Below are 18,808 nucleotides of genomic sequence, written 5' to 3' on the forward strand. Positions count from 1 at the left end.
TTTTGTTGTGAGAAATAAAGTCCTTTGCTTCTGACCCAGGAAACCGTGTCTATACTCAGCATCCATAAAACTGACCAGCTAATTTATTAGTTTATAAGTAGGGTAAAAATCTCAAACTCTATACAGTTCATGACAGTCACTATACTGCTTTACCCCTGGTCTGTGAGAAACTAAGCATCATAAGACCAGGTACTCCAATAACCAAAGGTTATGATTCTCCTCAGTCTTAATTATAGTTGGTGTTCTTAAAACCTTGAAGATGTGATATGACTTCCATTTATAATTTTAAAAGGTCAAAGGTCGGCTCTATTTACAGATGACCAGCTCAGTCAGCTAGCAGGATTTCCAGGATAAATGAAGTTTCCTGATAATCATCAGGGCCAACCACACACAAAGGACAGAAACAAAACCTATCTTTTACTCCCTGGTTCCTCCTTTCTTTTCTGTCCCTATTTTCTCTGAGTTTATAACAGCTACCTGAACCTTCTTATTTACCTTATCTGTGGAAAATTGCTTAATAAATTACTTTTGTGGGGCACCTGGGTGACTCAGTCTGTTAAGCATCCGACTCTTGATCTCAGCTCAGGTCATGATTCCACAGTTCGTGAGTTCAAGTCCCGCATCAGGCTCCACACTGACACTGTGGAGCCTGCTTGGGATCCGCTCTCTCCCTCTCTCTCTGCCCCTCTCCTGCTTATGTGCATGCGCTCTCTTTCTCTCCCTCTCAAAATAAATAAACTTAAAAATAATAATAATAAATAAATTACTTTCCTAGTAAGGTCTTTTTGCAGTGTGCCATTAGTCTCAGTAGCATCTCAGGCATGACATTTCACATAGCTGGATGCAGAGTGGGCTTTCAAACACAAATTAACATATTCCATTCATATATAAGAGAAACCATGACCAAAAAAAATGAACAGAGAAAAAAGAGATAAAATAAGATTTAACATGTACCTGTTATAATGTTTATCCATTTAAGTCCATGCATATACCAGCCTTCCAAAAATACGGAAAAACATAAAAATCATTTAATGATAGTTGATATTGTATATATATTACCTATGTAAAGCTTTAAATTGTGTGGAGTCATTAGAATCCAATTCCTTATTTAATCTTGAATAATCAATGGAAGATGTTAAGCCTTCCTCAAGCCTGGCAAAAAATTGCTCCTTTTCCTCTTGTTCCTCTAATGTGTCCAATCCCAATCCAAGAACACTATGATTGAGTTCAGAAACTATGATCTCTAAATGGAAAAGAATGAATATATTTTTATTAACATGCAGAATTTTGACAAAATTAATTTTAATGGTGCATTTATTGATGTCCTTAATAAAACTTTAAAAATTTAAAAAATACTTTATCTCTTATCCACCAAATACAGATTTATATTCATAATCAATATGTAACATTGTAAGGTTTCTCTCGAGATATAATTCTAAACCTTCCAGGAAGGTATTAAGTATGTCTACACACTTCAGTAAAGGAGGCTAGAAGATACAATTTAATTTTTATAAAAATTTTAATTATAAGCATAGTAATTAACCTGTCAATTTGTATCCCTCATATTTCTTACCATTTGTTTCTAAGCTGTCAATACTTAAGATAGAGGTTCCACTGCTCTGAAGAAACTGAATCCTTTCAGGACACTCCTCTTCTATTTCCATAATAGGCTGAGAAGTCTTCTTAGCTTTCACATAGCTTATATTTGTTCCAAGCTGTCCTAGGGGTGGGATTTAAGATACAGTTGGATATTTATGTTCACAAAACTGTTCTGACCACAATGTATTACCCAGTGATATTGTTACACTAACTTTTTTTTCTGTTATACTAACATTGTGGATAGTAGCTACAAAATAAATCCGGTCCATTTGATAAAAATCCAACACCATTTAATAAAAATCCATCAAACATAAAATTCAAAGAAAAATTACAGTACTATTTATTTGCAGTGTATCTTATGAAATAATTTCAAAAGTTTATACATAATGAAACAAAACTTTAAAAATTACTTGAAAGCACAACTATTTAATACAGTATACCATGCCACTGTAAAGATATCTTCTGCCTTATGTGAAGGAAGAGTAAGAAACAACTAGGTGAACGAGAAAGGGGAGACCATTCTGAGTAGGAAGAAGGAAAGGTACAAAGAAAGGGTCAGCAACAGGAGGGGCAGGCCACACTGGAAGACACAAAAAGGTCAGTAAGGTTGGATCTAGATTGTGAGGGTGAGTCCAGGTGGAAATAAGCCCAGAGCAGGATCGATGGGTCAGACAGACCAGGCTGGTACTCATAGCCCAAAGTAGGGTTTTGCTCTTTATTCCAAAAACATTAGAAAACACTGAAAAAGTTATGCAATATCAACATTTATCATAATAGCATACATTTGTTGTAAAAAAAACCTGAAATATGGAAAAGTTAAATAATTACATTGTGTGGTATAAATATTAAGATTAGAATACCACTTTTGCTTAGAAGGAAGTCTTAATAAGTCACAAATTCTGCCTTCAGTATCTTAATTAGTGTCCTCTTGGAAAGGATTCAGCATCTATTTCTCATGGCTCTGTGTAAATAATGGTTTAATACATCAAATAATAACTTCTACGGTTGCAGAGTATCAAAAGACGTATCTATAGACACTTCCAATGAAAAAGCGCATGCCACGGGTTGGGGTGCTGTTGTGGTGTCTGTGGAGTCTCACCCTGGCTCTGAAGCTGGACTCAGGGATATGACCAGACTAACTGAGCTTACAAGAAACTAATAACCAAAACCCAGATCCATTAGATCATTCATAGTGAAGAGTATAACCTGTAGAAGGATTAGACTGTTTCATCCTCTAGGCAGAACATTTATCCTTATGGCAGTTGAAAGAAAAATTCTAAGGTTGAAGTAGCTCAGTGTTGATGTTGACTGATGCCTATCCAAATTTGGCAATGCATTCCTCTCCTCCTGAGGCTGTTTACCTCCCCGCTGTGATGCTTCTACACTCTTGATGGCAGGACTCATACCTTGTCTGTATACTAGTGTCTGGTATGCATAATATACCATGAACTCAATAAATGTTTGTGATTGAACCAGGGACCAGGTTATGTCCTTGGGTAGAGAAACCCTCTCCTCTGTGTTCAAACGGATATTGTCAAAGTTTGCTTAAGTATCCTTATTTGCATCTTTTACTAATCAAATCCACTTCTGATTGATAAATTCTTTTTTAAAAATTAATAACTTTGCCAGGTTACATTCCAGTGTTGGTCCAGGGCCTATTCTTCTCCTTTAGGATGAGTATGCACATTCTATCTCTAATTCATTACTTTCTAGAAAAGAGACTTTAATGCTAATTAAGTCTCAAATCTTCGTAAACAATTCCAATAATACTTCATCATATAATAAATATCCTTTCCAAGCACCAATGGGGGGAAAATTCTAAAAAAGAATTCTTTGCATGCAAACTTTAGCATTGTTACATGGTTGGGGGACTTCTGAAAAAATGCACTGTATTTTTCAGTAAGGCAATTCCTTATTTACAATTTTAAGAACAGAGAAATGACTATCAAATTCACTCTAACATTCATTTATTAAACACATTTATTACTTACTGTTGAGGGTCAGGGGATACAAACAAAAAGAAGTGTTTCCTGCCTTCACAAAGCTCACAACCTCAGGAGTAGGCCTATGGGTTATAACTATCAACACAATGTGTAAGTGCTGTTGCTATGTTTTGAAATCAAAACGAAGGAGAAAATAATTATGTTGAAAAGGGATCTAGAAGAGTTAGGAAAGGATTGGAAGGAGGTAATGTCAAGCTTTACTGGACAAGAAGGATGAGAGCAAAGGCAGCCTTGTCGTGAGCAAGCATGAGCTAATGCACAGAGGCATAGTCAATGATGTTTCCAGGAGATAGGGAGTAAGTATAGTGGGAGCACAGAAAGCTAGAAAGGAGGGTCCTAGTCAGATGATACCGAGCCTTAGCTGTCACATTAAGGAATCTGGGCTTAATTGCATGGCGAAAAAACAAAAGCTACAGGGCAAATTTTCCTCCAGGGATACAGAAATCCTGTAAGTTTACAAAATGGTGCTTAAAGATCCACAAATAGTTTGAACATAGGTTAATAGATGTGGTCTGGGGTTCCTTATGGATAATGGCAGTTTCCTATATAGCATGTATACCAAAGCACAGGTGCCAGAGAGTAGTTTTCCATTTGTAAAGATGTGACTAGGACTAGTTCTGGGAAAGCTATACATGTGTGTCAGATAGGATCAACAATGAGTTCTTTACCAAGGCAATAAATTACTTTCTTGCTATTGTTATTAACAGACTGTGATACCAAAATCTATAGATTTCTTAAAATCTACCCAGTGCAAAGACAATACACTGTCAGAACATTTTATTAAATCACCTCAAATCAATCTGCCATGAAACATGACAATACAGAAATATGCCTGTGTCATTTATCATCTTAATTTGAGTGAATATAAATTATCCCAATATAACAATATAACCTGATAATGCAGAATCATCATAGATTCTCAACTGCATAATACATAATAAAATGAAGTAATATGTAATTCAAACTTTAAAAAGTCACAATACTAGTATTATTTTCTTTAAATACCTATAGTACAACAACAAAATCCCAGAATTAAAAGTCTTGACTGACCCCTTGTGGTCAAATAATTTGAAATAAAAAACCCAGCAATATTTACCACCATCTTCAAAATCATCTTCAGTTATCCACCATGGCAATGCATCTTTCTTCTTCACTTCTCTTTCAGGTTGTCTAGGTGTTTTGTTTGAATTCTCAAAAGAATCATCTGAAAGCTAAATCGGATATAAGCCACTGATTTTAAAGAATCCCAGATTCATCATTAAAAATGTTTCTCTTCATTGTACACAAATTTTCTCAGCAATAATGTATACATTCTTATTTTCAGATATGTGGCTAAAATAACTTAAAAATCAAATATACAACTCTGAACATCAATTTCATATCCGGAGTTAAACAAGTAAACTAACCAGAAAAATCAATGATAACAACAAAGAAATAAAACTTATCAAGAAACTTGATCAGAAAGAAAAAGAGAAGGATACAATCCCCTTCTAGACATCCTCTAGGGTCTAAGAATAAATAATGATTGAGCAAAATTACCTGGCATCACTCTAGAAGAACACAGAATTTTAAGACCAGAAGAACTGAGTTTCAGGTGTTTACCAGAGAAATCAACATTTTGCCACAATGATTAATAAACTTTAATCAACTTTCATTGTCCTTTTCTACTCTTCAAGTCCAAATTTTACTACAATCCTAAATCCCCTACTCTAACCCTAATCGACCCACCACCTCCACCACCTGGTCAGTAACCTGCCCTCTCTCTTCACAGAGAAAATAAAGACCTTCACTCAAAAACCACCCTCCTTTCCCTCACTCCACCATCACACTCACCTGTTAGACACTGCTTTCCTCTTTCAGAAAAGAAATTCTTTCCTCCACTCCTGGGAGAAGCTGCAGAGGGGTCAAGGGGTCACTTCCTGCCTTTCTAGGTCCTTACTTCCTTGGTCATCTCATGTTATCTCTGTCTCTGCATCCCCTCCTCTCTCTCCACTCCCTCCTTCCCTCAGGTTATAAACCTGCCCATCTCTGCCTCACCAGGGCCTAGCACAGCACCTCGCACAACTGTGGAATGAAAGAATGAACATTCAAGTCTACTCCACTTTTCTTAAAAAGGCAAAGCAAAACAAAACAAACAAGATTAAGATCCTTATTCCTACCTCCTCTTTACCACTTTTCCTTTACATACTAGCATCGTGAGTTCACTGCTCAACCCTTTAGAATCTGGTTCCCATCCAAAACACTCTCCTCCAAGTTCCAAAGGCCTCCTAAATGTCACAAATAAAGGACCACTGCTAGTCATCTTTCCTGATCACATCATGGAACTTGATACCGGTGACCAACTCTTCTCGAATGTCTCTACCTTTGATTTCACAGCATCACTTCCTCCAAGTTATACTTCAGCTCTGTGACCTCTCCCACCTGTCTATTCTAATAGGTCTTGGCTCTTTTGCCCATTTCTTTACAAGACTTCCCCAGGACTCTGTTCTTGGTCCTTTATCTTCATCCTACACAACTTTCCTGGAGAAGAAACCAACGTTTATTCCATACCTGCTCTGTATCAGGACCTATCCCCAGGTTATCTCAATGTTTAAGCAATCCAATCAAGATTTACAAAAGGGATGGGGCGCCTGGGTGGCGCAGTCAGTTAAGCGTCCGACTTCAGCCAGGTCACGATCTCGCGGTCCGTGAGTTCGAGCCCCGCGTCAGGCTCTGGGCTGATGGCTCAGAGCCTGGAGCCTGTTTCCGATTCTGTGTCTCCCTCTCTCTCTGCCCCTACCCCGTTCATGCTCTGTCTCTCTCTGTCCCAAAAATAAATAAAAACGTTGAAAAAAAAAATTTAAGATTTACAAAAGGGGAAACAAGCTCAGAGAGATTAAGCAACTTGCTCCAGTTGTTACTGTTAGTAAGTGTTACACACCTGGGATTTAAACGGAGGTCTGATAACACCTGTCCACTTTCCATTACACTATGTAATCCCCCAACTGGCACCAGAGTGCCCTTTCACTCTAGTAAGTGCCAGGTTACTTCCAAGATGACAACACACAAATTTCCACCTGCCAACCAAACAATTCTATCTCAATGACTTATAATAGTGTCAACTTTAAAGTGTTCCAAAAGAACTCACGGTCTTCCCTGACAACCTGACAATCAGGCAGGAAGCGGGGAAAAGGGAAGGAAAAGGAGTCTATCTGAATTTTAGTTTTATCACTTTCTACTCGGTCTCTAAACTTGGTCATCACCTAGAAATGTTCCATTCTCTCTCTTCCCCATATCTCGCTGTTTACCAAATTCTGACAATCTGCCACAGACTTGGTCTATTCCTCTTAAGCCCCATAGCCACCTAAGAGTATGGAAGGAAGTAGAGGTTTTGGGAGCCAGACAGATCTGAGTTCAAATTTTAACTTCAAAATATACTAGCTGTTGCTTAGAAAAAATTATCCTCTCTTTTCAGTTTATTCATGTGTTGAAAAACCACTGACCTTGCAGGCTTGTGACAAAGCTCAGAAAATGAAATGGAGAGTGCTCACCCTACTGTCTAATATATACTAGGTATTCTCACTTTTGATAATCTTCCACAATGCTTTTCAGGTTACTACCATTAAAAACAAAACAATACACAAAAGCAAGTCCCCAGAGAGTAACTGTGCTGGTGAGCATATGAAGTTGGAAACCTAATATACTAAAACATGGCTGGTGGGAACATAAAGTGGCACAGCTAGTTTAGAAAACAGTCTGGCCATTCCTCAAAAGGTTCAACACAGAGTTACCATATGACCCACCATTTCCACTATTAGGTATACACACAACAGTAATGAAAACACAAACCCACACAAAAACTTGTACGTGATTGTTCATAGCAATATTATTTATAAATGCCAAAAAGTGGAAAGAACTCAAATGTTCATCAACTGATATGTGGATAAACCCAAAAAATGGAAATGCCATTGAGCTATAAAAACGAATGAAGTACTGAAAGATGTACAACATGAATGGACCTTTAAAACATTATGTTGAGTGGAAAAAGCCAGTCACAAAAGACCACATACTGTATGATTCCATTTCTGTGAAATGTCTAACATAAGCATATATTCAGAGACAGAAAGTAGATAGTGGTGCACAAGGCTGGAGAAGGGGTAACTGCTAACAGGTACAGGGTTTCTTTTGAGGATAAAAATGTTCTAAAAATGATTGTGGTGATGGCTGCATAGCTGCGAACAGGCTAAAAACCACCGAGTTGTACACTTTAAATGGGTGAATTGTATGGTATATGACAACTCAATAAATCTGTAAAAAGAAAAAAAAAAAGCTGGTCCTACCAATCTCCTTATAAAGATATGTAAGCCATATCGTTGAACAATCTACTGAACAATTTAGCAAAATGACTAAAGTTACCATGACTCTAAAATCATGGTTTTTATTATTAAAAAATGAGACATTAAAAAATGACCCAAATCTCTAACATGAGATAAAAGCTTTTATGGGTTGAGATTGAATATGAGAGAAAGATATGGAGGGAGAGTGTTGAAGGGATGGCAAATAAAGGGCAAAAGGAAAAAAAAACTGGTCTACACTGCTTTTATCTTTTACAGTGAAAACACTTTCTATAAGCTTAATTTTCAAAATGTGCCCATATTTGAAAATAAAAAATCAGTTTCCAAATGAGAAGTGAGATTCTTACCCTGAGTATCTATTACATTCGGATAATTCTTAAATGCGGTTTTTAAACCTTACAACAATCCTACAAGGTAGGCGTTATTTTTCCTGTTAATTAAACTGAGGTTTTCTACTACATCGTATATCAAACTCCCTTTATGAACAAGAATGTTAGTATAATCATTTAAAAGGTGACTCTCCTGGGGGCACCTGGGTGGCTCAGTTGGTTGAGCGTCCAACTTCAGCTCTTGTGATGATGTCATGGCTCATGAGTTCAATCCCAACATCAGGCTCTGTGCTGACAGCTCAGAGCCTGGAGCCTGCTTCAGAATCTGTGTCTCCCTGTCTCTCTCTGCCCCTCTCTGCTCACTCTGTCTCTTGCTCTCTCTCTCTCTCAACAATAAATAAACGTTAATTCTTTTTTAATTCTATATAAAAAACAATTTAACGTTTATTTATTTTTGAGGCAGGGCGAGACAGAGCACAAGCTCTGTATTCACTGTATTCACTGAATTCACTGTATTCACTGTAGCATAAGCGAATAAGGGAGAAGAGGGGTATAAAGCGAGTGAGGAGGACATGAGCAAAATCATCCAGGGCTCTGTAAACCATGGGAAGGAGTTTGGATTTTATTCCATTTGTGATGGGAAGCCAATAAAGTGTTTTACAAAGAGGAGGAACAGTCTGATTTACGTAAAAGACGGCACTGGCTGCAATGTGGTGAAGGAATGCTGGGACAGTACGTAGGAACTGTTGTAGTACCTCAGGTGAGAAGATGTCACCATGGATTGGGATGATGGCAGATGAAAGGAGAGAGAACGAGGAAGATGACAGATATATTCTGGAGGAAGAGTTGACAGAGTGTGGTGACAGACTTGTGAAGCTGAATGCAGGACACCTCATTTAGAACACAATGGGGAAGTCAGCAGGGGGAGCTCTCACACTCCATCAATTTGTCATCAATTGCAGACTCCAACAAAGAAGTGTATCTTGCATTTCCTAACAGAACAAAACCTACTCTACTACCCCAGTGGGAGGAAGGAAGGTTTTTCTTCATGCCCAGCAACAGCCCTGCCAATGAGAAGCCATCACCATCCTGAACTCCTGTTTTCCGCCAGTGGACTTTTGTTCAAAGCAGCCCCTCCCAACTTCCTCCTTTTCTCTAGAAAATAACGTCCCTCTCCTTTGATCTCAGGTCTTGCTTATGGGTTTGCCATCATTTGCATGTCCCAAATTGCAGTTCCTTTGCCATTCCCAAATAAATGATAAAATAACGGGCTGTTTTAACCTTGAGGTCAACATTACTTGGTGATCAGAAGTGGGATCCAGAGAAGACTCTCAACAACTACGAGGCTGGTGAGCAAACAGGTGCCTGTACCCACTGAGCCAAATGAGCTCATTCTTTTCTCCCCGACCCTGGAGTCTGAGAGTATGTGTCTCCTGGTTCCAAACTCTGCTCACTTTGCATTTTGAGTTCTCTGACTTTATTTAGGATCTATTTAAAAGCTTTATTCTTTCTTTTTTATGAAGGCTTTGTCCTATCTGGTGAGTACTCATGTTTTTCTGAACTTCTGGTATTGACTAATGGGATCATAATCCTCTAAACTCTCTCAGGACAGCCCTCCTCCTCCTCCTGGGATCCTGGCTGGCTTTATATTTAAAAACTATGATCCTCCTGCATGCACAATGCTAACAAAATAGACCAACTTAACTAAATTTAGAACTTCAATGACTGTCATGGGGGAACTTTTGATCTCCTCCAACTTAATTTTCTCAAAACCAAATTAGAAGACCATGGCTCTAAAATTAAATAAACTGCATGGAATGCCTGTTTTAATTAGTACCCAAAGACTTCCATACATATTGACTCTAAAATTACCCCTTTGCAAAATACCATTTCTAAATTAACTGAGGCTATGAAACAATTGAGAGAATTCAAAAGGGCTTTTGAGTGCTCTTTCCCTTCCCTGGATTCTTCATCTCCAGACACACAGCAGTCATCCTGTGCTCTGGCCACTCCTCTGGGGCCATCTTCCTACTTCCCTGCAGCAGCATCCCAGCCCCTCCATACCCTTTCCCTTCCTCATTCTACTCTTCTCTCTGGATTTCCCTTTTCCTTCTTATCTCTCCCTGCTCTCTTCCTCTGAACCTAGCAGAACCTCCTCCTTTAAAGTTAAGCCCCCTGAGGATCCAACTGCTAAACTCCTAGTTTCTTATGTTCTCTGGACTAAAGCTGAACTACAAGCTAGAGTCGAAGACTTTGCCAAAGTTACTGAGGATCCTCAGAGATTTGCTGAGTAATTTAACATACATATTCAAACTTATCAACTTAGTTTCTCAGATTTATATCAATTAGTTCACACGCTTGTCGGTGAGGGCCAGGCCTAACATTGGATGAAACTGGCCTGATAGAAAAATCCTGAAAGAGATTTAGAAAAACAGATCTCTGACTTTTGGCAGGACACTCACTAGAGGTCTTCACAGAAAAATTGCAAAAGCTTTTCCTAAACTTGTTAATTGGAACATCATTCAGGCTTATGCACAAAAATTCGATAAACCTGTTATTATTACAAATGACTTCAGGTTATTTTTAATGAAAACTTTGGTCTTCCTGTAGATGTTGAGTCCCCTCAGGTAGCCTTTAATTCTATGTTCATTAACCGGCTAAACCGGATCTTTCCCTTCCAGTTAAAATGACCAGAATGGAATGGGAAACTACATCTGCCCTAGATTTAGTTAATTTAGCAGTTCACCCGCATTCTAGATGATTCGACTAGAAGACCACTAAAATCCTTAATTTTCATCTCCAACAAATGTAGGCCCCTAAACAAAACCAAAACCCTCCTGATGCCTGCCATTATTTTAAAAAACCAGGACACTGGAAAAAAGGCTGCTACAAACTCAAGTGCTCCAGATGCTGTCAGCCCTCTAACCAATCTTTCCAATGTTCTCCTAATCCCCAAACACTGGGCTCTGAGGAACAAAAGGGGCTTGTCCCAATTCTCTGTCTCAACTGGCTCAGAGAAACAACCCTCCAGACTGGGAATGAATTTCTATCTGTACTCACTGCCACTGGAGCTACACTCCCCGTGCTCAACCCACCACTATAAAGCAGCCCGTGCCTCAGAGGAACAAAACCGTTCAAACGGTGAGGTTCCTACCTCTAATAAATCTATTCCCTCTGGTTTAGGTCCTTTAAGAGGTACCCACCCTTTTTTCCTTAATTCTCTCATCCAATTCACTTACTGGGCTGAGATTTCTTAGAAAAATATCTTGCTGGAATTCCTTTTTCCAAAAAGGGATAAGCAATTCTAGAATTTTATAGAAGCAACCAAGATTGCCAAGTTGGTGAATCAAGTGACCTTTCAACATCTTTTACTTGCTTCACTTCTGACAGCACTGGAACTAATTCTAAGGGTACTAACCATTGTCCCAATTGGATCAGTTACCACCCTTCTTATGGGTAAAATCCTCAAAGCACCTCGTACTAAGACTCAAATAGACCCCACAAAAGATCTCCCCCAAACTAATCAATACCCTATAAAGAAAGAAGCCCTTCAAGGCATCAAGCCCAAAATAGAAGATTATAAGGCCCCAGGACTCATTATCACCTGCACTAGTCCTTGTAACGCCCCTATTTTACCTGTAAGAAAACCCAGTGGCTGAGGGTGGAGGTTTGTCCAGGACCTCCCGGCAATAAATATTATCCCTTAGCACCTTGCTGTTCCTAACCCAATATGCTACTAGCATCTAGTCCTACTGAAAGCAAACTTTTCACTGTAATTGATCTCTGTGTGCATTCTTTAGTATTCCAGTTGATAAGTTAATATCTTTCTGCCTTAACTTGGGAAGGAAGACTATACATTTAGATAGTAATGCCCTGGGGTTTTATAGAAAGTCTTACTTCTTGCAAACCTTAAAAGCTGACTAAATGATATAAAATTTTCTGGAGAACCTACCTTGTTACAAAATGTAGAGGAGTTGCCTCTCTGCTCCCTTTCCCAAGCCTCTTCACAGGAGGACAGAATGTAGCTGTTAAAACTTTTAGCCTTAAAGGGACATAAAGTTTCCAAGGAAAAACTGCAGTTTGCTCAAACTCAGGTTTGATATTTAAGACACCTGATCTTGGAATAGGGGTTCATTTAGATCGAGATAGGCTTTGTGGTATCCTAAAACTTAAAACTAAGAGCCAATTATGTGGTTTTCTAGGTCAGCTAGGTGACTACTGTCAAAAACTGGGCTCCAAACTTCTCCTATGGTCCAACCCCTGTATATCTCACTTAAAAACAACAAATATGAATCTATTATTTGGTAAGATCAGAATTACATAGCCTTTGGGGCCTTAAAGAAAATCTTAATAAAGCCTTCTGCCCTTGGACATCCTAATTATCAGCTCCTCTTTTCCTTTTTGCATATGAGAAGGGAATGCCCTTAAAGTACTCACCCCAAAATACGGAAGCTGTCATCAACCCATGGGATATGATAGCCAACAACCGGACACTGTGGCACGGGGATAACCCCCTTGCCTCAGAGCCTGCCCTTTTGGATAAGGCCACTGAAGAAATAATCGTGGGAACCCCTTTAACCACCCTTGTGCCCCATGCAAAAGCTCCTCTGAATCCTTACCACACTCAACACCTTTTGGCCAGCTATCTCACCTCCTATGAAATCCTCCTCGCTGCTCCTCAATAACTCCTCCTCACTGTAATAACCTTGACCCTGCTATTCTACTCTCTTTATCCTTCTGATAAAACCTCTCACCACCACTTGATGTGGACAGATCACCTTTTGACTATCCATGACAATTAATAGATAACCCTAACCAATGCAGATTTTTCATGGTTTACTGATGGGTCTTATTTAAAGAATGAAAATGGTATTGCCCTGGGTATGCAATGGCAACACCTTTTGAAATCATCAAGGCAGCACCTTTACCTTTGGCTACTTCGACCCAACAGGCTGAATTATATGCTCTTACTCAGACTTGTACTTTAGCCAACGGTAAAACTGAAAATATTTAAATTGATCATATGTCCTTCAGGCAGCCCATGACTTTGGGATATTATAGAAACAGCCAACTTTCCTTACTTCTAATGGGAATAAAATTAAAAATGGCTCTTATGTCCTAAATTTACTAGATGTCAAATTTTTGCCAACTGCCCTGGCTACTATTAAGGCTCCTGTGCATTCCAGACTTGACTCCCTGGAAGCCAAAGGAAACTACCTTGCTGACGTTTCCATTAAAGACGCTGCTCTTAAAGGAACCAATAACCAATCCTCTGTCATGGTCCTAAGAGATGTTGCCTCAAATGATAATCTGGAAAAACTGACAAGATACATCCAAAAATTAGCCCCAGAGAGGGAAAAACTATATTGGAAATCTAGTAATTGTTGGTTTGATAAAAAGAGAGAACTCTATCTTGAGCCAAATAATAACCCAGTCCTGCCAGACACTCTAAAATCTCTTTACTAACTATTGTACAAGTATTAATTATTGCTCTCCTGATGATAGGCTTTATGAATCAATTCTGGTACATAAATATTAACAAGCCCACAAAAGTGCCTACTTTGCTTGTTCTACCTGTCCAAAACACAACTCTGGGAAACCCATCCACACCACCCACTGGCATTTTAAGTTGCCCAATAGACCATTCGAAGTTCAGCTCCTTTCCCATGAATATAAATGTTTTGGTCATGGTTTGTTTTCTCACTGAACTGAAGCTTTCCCTTGCAGAGAGGGTATGGCCCCTTCTATAGCTAAAATCCTATTAGAAAAGAGTATTCCTACCTAAGGAGGCCTTCTCAAGCTTCAAAGTTATCAAGGCATTTACTTCACTGGTCAAGTTTGTCAATAGGTCTGTGCTGTTTGGCCGGTTCTAGAGCACTATCTATGCTCACAGCCTTCAATCCTCTGGGCTAGTGCAATGCACTAACAGCACCATTAAGACTCAATGAGCAAAATTTGTGGAAACCCTTCAACTAACTTGGCCAAAAGCACTATGATTGGGTCTTTCTAAATCTGCGATCCATCCCCTTAGTAACTCATTAACTCTGACCCTTTAAGACAGTCACAGAGCACCTGATGCACCTGGCTCCTGCCTCGTCTGATCCACAGCTGATAAAAGGAGATATACTCCAATATTGTAAAGGCCTGATTCCTTCTGTTGAGAATAATCATGCTTTAGTAAAACTGTCCTCATGGCTTACTCCCGGGAGACAAAGCCTTAAGCACCACGACTCACAACCCAGAGATTTTGTCTACTGCAAGACACATCAAAAAGTTCTCTCTTCGGGGCGCCTGGGTGGCGCAGTCGGTTAAGCGTCCGACTTCAGCCAGGTCACGATCTCGCGGTCCGTGAGTTCGAGCCCCGCGTCAGGCTCTGGGCCGATGGCTCAGAGCCTGGAGCCTGCTTCCGATTCTGTGTCTCCCTCTCTCTCTGCCCCTCCCCCGTTCATGCTCTGTCTCTCTCTGTCCCAAAAAAATAAATAAACGTTGAAAAAAAAAAAAAAAAAAGTTCTCTCTTCAACCTCACTGGAGGGGCCCTATCAGGTACTGTTAACCAACCCTTGTGCCACCAACTTTCAAGAAATAGACTCCTGACTCACATGTCACATCTAAAGACAGCACTAAATCCAGGCTGGACCTACATACCAATCGGTGACCTGCAAGTAAAGTTTCCAAGAATTAAAGCAGACATCTGATAAAGACGACCTTCCCGACATGACTGAAGCAGGCTTGCATACCTTTTCTCGCTGTTACTTCTTACTCTATTTTTCCCTCTTCCATGGACAGATATTGCTCTTATTCACATTTTCCAATAACTGGTTGTTGGATTTGTCACCAGAAACCTCGATCGAGTCCATAGGAACAGGGATACCTTAGTTCACCCTAAAAGCAATTTCACTGGAATCCCAATTGCCGCTCATGCCTAAAGTGTTGCCCAGGTCCCTTTTATAGGTTAGAATATTAAATCCACACATACTTGTTCCCTGCCTCAATTTAACCCAACCCTGGGTAGGAGAAATGAAATCCCTTGAATACATATATAAAACACATTGTAAAAGAGCCAAAGTAGGACCATTTGTAAGCTGGCTGTCATACCTATATATTTAGGAAGACTTTTAGTATGTGATAACATTGAGTCTTGGTTGAATAATGCTAATGCCTTTATACCCACAAATGGGTCCACAAATGCTAATTCTTCTGAGGGAGCCCCATGTGCAGCTCCTGGCTATTCTTCTATACATGGAGGTTTTGGTAATGGCCCCGATGCTTGAGCAATTCATCGCCTTGACAGCTGAAGGATAAAAGGACAACGTGCTCTTGCTATATTCACTGTTCTGCTTTTCCTTCATAACTAGCAGCTTCCCACTGGTCCACCTCACTAAACCTTCATGGCAACCTTGAATGAGAACTTCCAAGAGGCATACACAACTACAGGTTTGCCTCCATAGAGAGAGCCTTTCTCCCTTCAGTAGAGCAAGTACTAAAAGACACAATTAGAAATCTCTCCTTAAATTAGGAGATCTGGTCAGTTCTATAGCCAAAGCAGAAGAAGCCCAACAATGATCATTCAACTCACTGGCTAAAGTAGTTTTAGACAATCACAGAGTTCGCATTACCTACCTGCTGAGTAAGGATGCGTCTGTGTGACAGACACCACCTACTGCACATGGATAAACTACTCTGGAAAAGCAGAAACCCAATTGCACAAAATTAGGGAATAAGCACATTAACTACAACAAATTTCACATGATTCTCAAAGATCTTTTATTTAGCTGGCTGCCTTCAGGCCTAGGGTCATGGTTCAGAACCAGTACACAATTTGGAATTGTCATGTTTCTTTTAGTTACGTTTTGTATAGTAATTTTTAAGTTTTGCACGTGTTGGTCGTCAAACTTTTGTAGAAACCATGTACCCAATAAGGTGATGCTAGCTCAGCACTTCAAGATGATCTCCAACATGTATGACCTCAACAAGATACAGATATAGATATAGACTTTGGATGGGAAATGCCTGAGAGTTTTCCTTCCTAAGCTTGTTATTCAGATATGGTCTTAAATGGGTTCTAACTGCCATACGCTTTCTCTCTGGTGGGACGTGACACCCAGAAAAGGTCCTTCCTGGCATGGAGAGGCACAGATGACATATTTCTTGGTCAGTGATGCTTTTGAGGAAAGATCTGGATCCAAAGGGAAAAATATGAAACTAAATAAAGGAAACTACATTTTAAAAAGTCAGGAGGCCAGAAGGGGGAGCTCTCATGCCCTATCAACTCATCAATTTCAGACCCCAAAAGGAAGAAATGTACCTTGCATTTTCCAACAGGGGGAATAATGAATTTCTCCAGGCCTAGCAATTAGATCAGCCAACAAGAAAATACAGTGACTACTTTTTTCCTCCAATGGACTTTCATTCAAAGCATCCCCTCCCACCTTTCTCCTCGTTTTCTCTATAAAGGTAATAGTTCTTCTCCTTTGATCTCAGGACTTGCCTATAGTTTTGCCATAGCCTGCAAGGTCTGAAATACAGTTCCTCTGCCATTAAAAAATAAACCCATTTTGCTGGTAAAATAACTTGGCTGTTTTATTTTCAAGGTGGTCAAACTGCATAGTAGAGGAGAAAGAATTGAAGGATGAATTTCTTGTGACACAAATTTACAATACAGCTTTTAAAATGATAAATTTACCTCTTTCATGAACTTCTCAAACTCTTCATCCAGCTCTTCTTTGGAATAGTGAGCCATAATCAATAATTTTCACTTCCCAAAGTAAACATTCCAAAGTATTTACAACACTGGAAACACTAAATAACAAGAGATAAATATTCTTTGAGGAAATTCACAACACATCATAAGAACAACCAAACTTAAACCTCAGACATTTCTCTTACGATTTAGCATATATGCACAGTTATTGACCAATAACCTGGACAAAAGATTCCAAATTCATGAATAAAACTGCTTTGGAAAAGCAGCTTTCACAGTTTGCTTTATATTCAAGGTCCAAGATTACATTTTCATTGTTAACATCCAAGTGTTAAAGGATGACCACAATATTTCCTAACTCTATGGTGTGTGTGTTACATAACATTCCTGAAACAAAGCAGGTCCTCGCAAGGAATCTTTCAAAAATTTAGTATAAATGAGCAAATTCAAAAGACCGCTTCTTTTTTGCAAAGCACAGGGCAGTACGTGCTGCCTTGTCATTCAGCTAGTTATCAGTCCATAGTAATAGTTTTGCAAGACAGACTGTTTCCAGATACAGACAAAATGCAATTCATTACGGTTCAAATCTACCTAAGATAAAGTTAATGAAGTATCCAAATTAAAACAAATTACGTTTCTTTTGGAGCGTGGGAAGGCCAACAAAACTATGCAATAGTGACTCGTGGGCAAAGCTCTCTCTGTCCCTCTAATGAACCCAACCAACTTTCAAATCTGTCCCAGTTTCGGGGCCTCCTTGAGGCTGCTCAAACCGCAGCTTCATTTTCCAGAAGCGGTGGAGGGGGGCTCTGTGTGTGAACACCCTGGACAATATTTTGTCCAATCTGCAGAATAACACCTCCCTGACTCATTGGCATTTCTGATCAGTTGAGGATGTGTGCGGTTAAGGTCTTAGCCCCAAGATCTCTGTCGGAGGCGGATCCTCTCAAACGGGCTCCGTTCGGTGGGGCCCGGCTCCAGGAAGCGCGGGTTCCAGAGTGGCGAGAAGACAAAGACGCACTTGAAGTAGAGTGTGGGCGGAGGAGGGCAGTGACCTGGGAAACTAAAGCCCTGGGGAGGGGGTCTGAGGACAGTCTCGGTCAGAGTCAACCGAGTGGGAAACAAGTGTCTACGCCTCACCTACCTCGGTCTCTGAATTCCGCGCTTTCCCGGAAGGTCTGCGGGGCTCAACAGTTACCAGGGTAACACACTTCTGCCGCCTGGCTCTGGAGTCACATGACCCGAGCTGGTCACGTGGCTTGTGGGCTCCACGGAATAGTGGTTAGTGTCTTTTTTGCTCTACGAGCGAAAGTAGGAATTGCTGCGGCTCAGGATAATCCGGAGGTAAGAGCCGTCGTTGCCGCACCAACAGAGAATGCACAGATTTGCTGCGCTCCTTGGGAAAGTGGACAGCACGAGCAGGTCACGAGAGCCGGAACACTGGCATGCTGGGTGTTGTAGGCCCAGCCCGTGGCTTCCTGGGAAATGTAGTTTAGCTCCCCTAGTCCTGTATTTCCGCAAGTCTCGACTCTTCCTAACCTTCCCGCCCTTGTGGTTTCGGCTCTGTTTTCCAAGCGGAAGTTTTGAAAAACATAATGACAATTTATTGGATTCTTCCACGTGCAAACCGCTGAGTGGGCATTGTAAGAGAAACTCAGATCTGTGAGAAAGCATACTGTTATCAGGTTAGGGGCTCTGTTCCACCATCTAGTGGGCAAGAAATTGAAAATACACATACACGCCCCAACCCGCTACTGGTTCCCGAGCCTCTCTGTGGTGTCCCTCTGCCCCTCCCTTATTCCCACTCTATAGTGGCATCTTACAATTACTGTCTTCGATTTTAAC

At 40.1% G+C, this 18,808-nt stretch overlaps 1 protein-coding gene across 6 annotated transcripts in view; it reads right to left on the reverse strand.

The window, feature by feature from the left end:
* The window catches only part of CEP162 (centrosomal protein 162), a 119,064-nt gene extending 100,674 nt beyond the window's left edge, over positions 1 to 18,390 (reverse strand). For 3 of the 6 annotated variants that reach the window (XM_045498934.1, XM_045498936.1, XM_045498933.1), the window contains exons 1-5: positions 18,108 to 18,371; positions 16,949 to 17,064; positions 4,699 to 4,813; positions 1,574 to 1,720; positions 1,060 to 1,243 (exon numbers count right to left, since the gene is read on the reverse strand). In XM_045498934.1, coding sequence (XP_045354890.1) covers positions 1,060 to 1,243; positions 1,574 to 1,720; positions 4,699 to 4,813; positions 16,949 to 17,005 — 503 coding nt within the window. In that variant the 5' untranslated portion in view covers positions 17,006 to 17,064; positions 18,108 to 18,371. Of the gene's footprint in view, positions 1 to 1,059; positions 1,244 to 1,573; positions 1,721 to 4,698; positions 4,814 to 16,948; positions 17,065 to 18,107 lie in introns of those variants that run through there. The other 3 variants (XM_045498931.1, XM_045498935.1, XM_045498937.1) reach the window with 3 other exon arrangements.
* Positions 18,391 to 18,808: the final 418 nt, after the last annotated feature.

Source organism: Leopardus geoffroyi, chromosome B2 (genome assembly GCF_018350155.1).
Source record: "Leopardus geoffroyi isolate Oge1 chromosome B2, O.geoffroyi_Oge1_pat1.0, whole genome shotgun sequence".
Lineage (NCBI taxonomy): Eukaryota > Metazoa > Chordata > Mammalia > Carnivora > Felidae > Leopardus > Leopardus geoffroyi.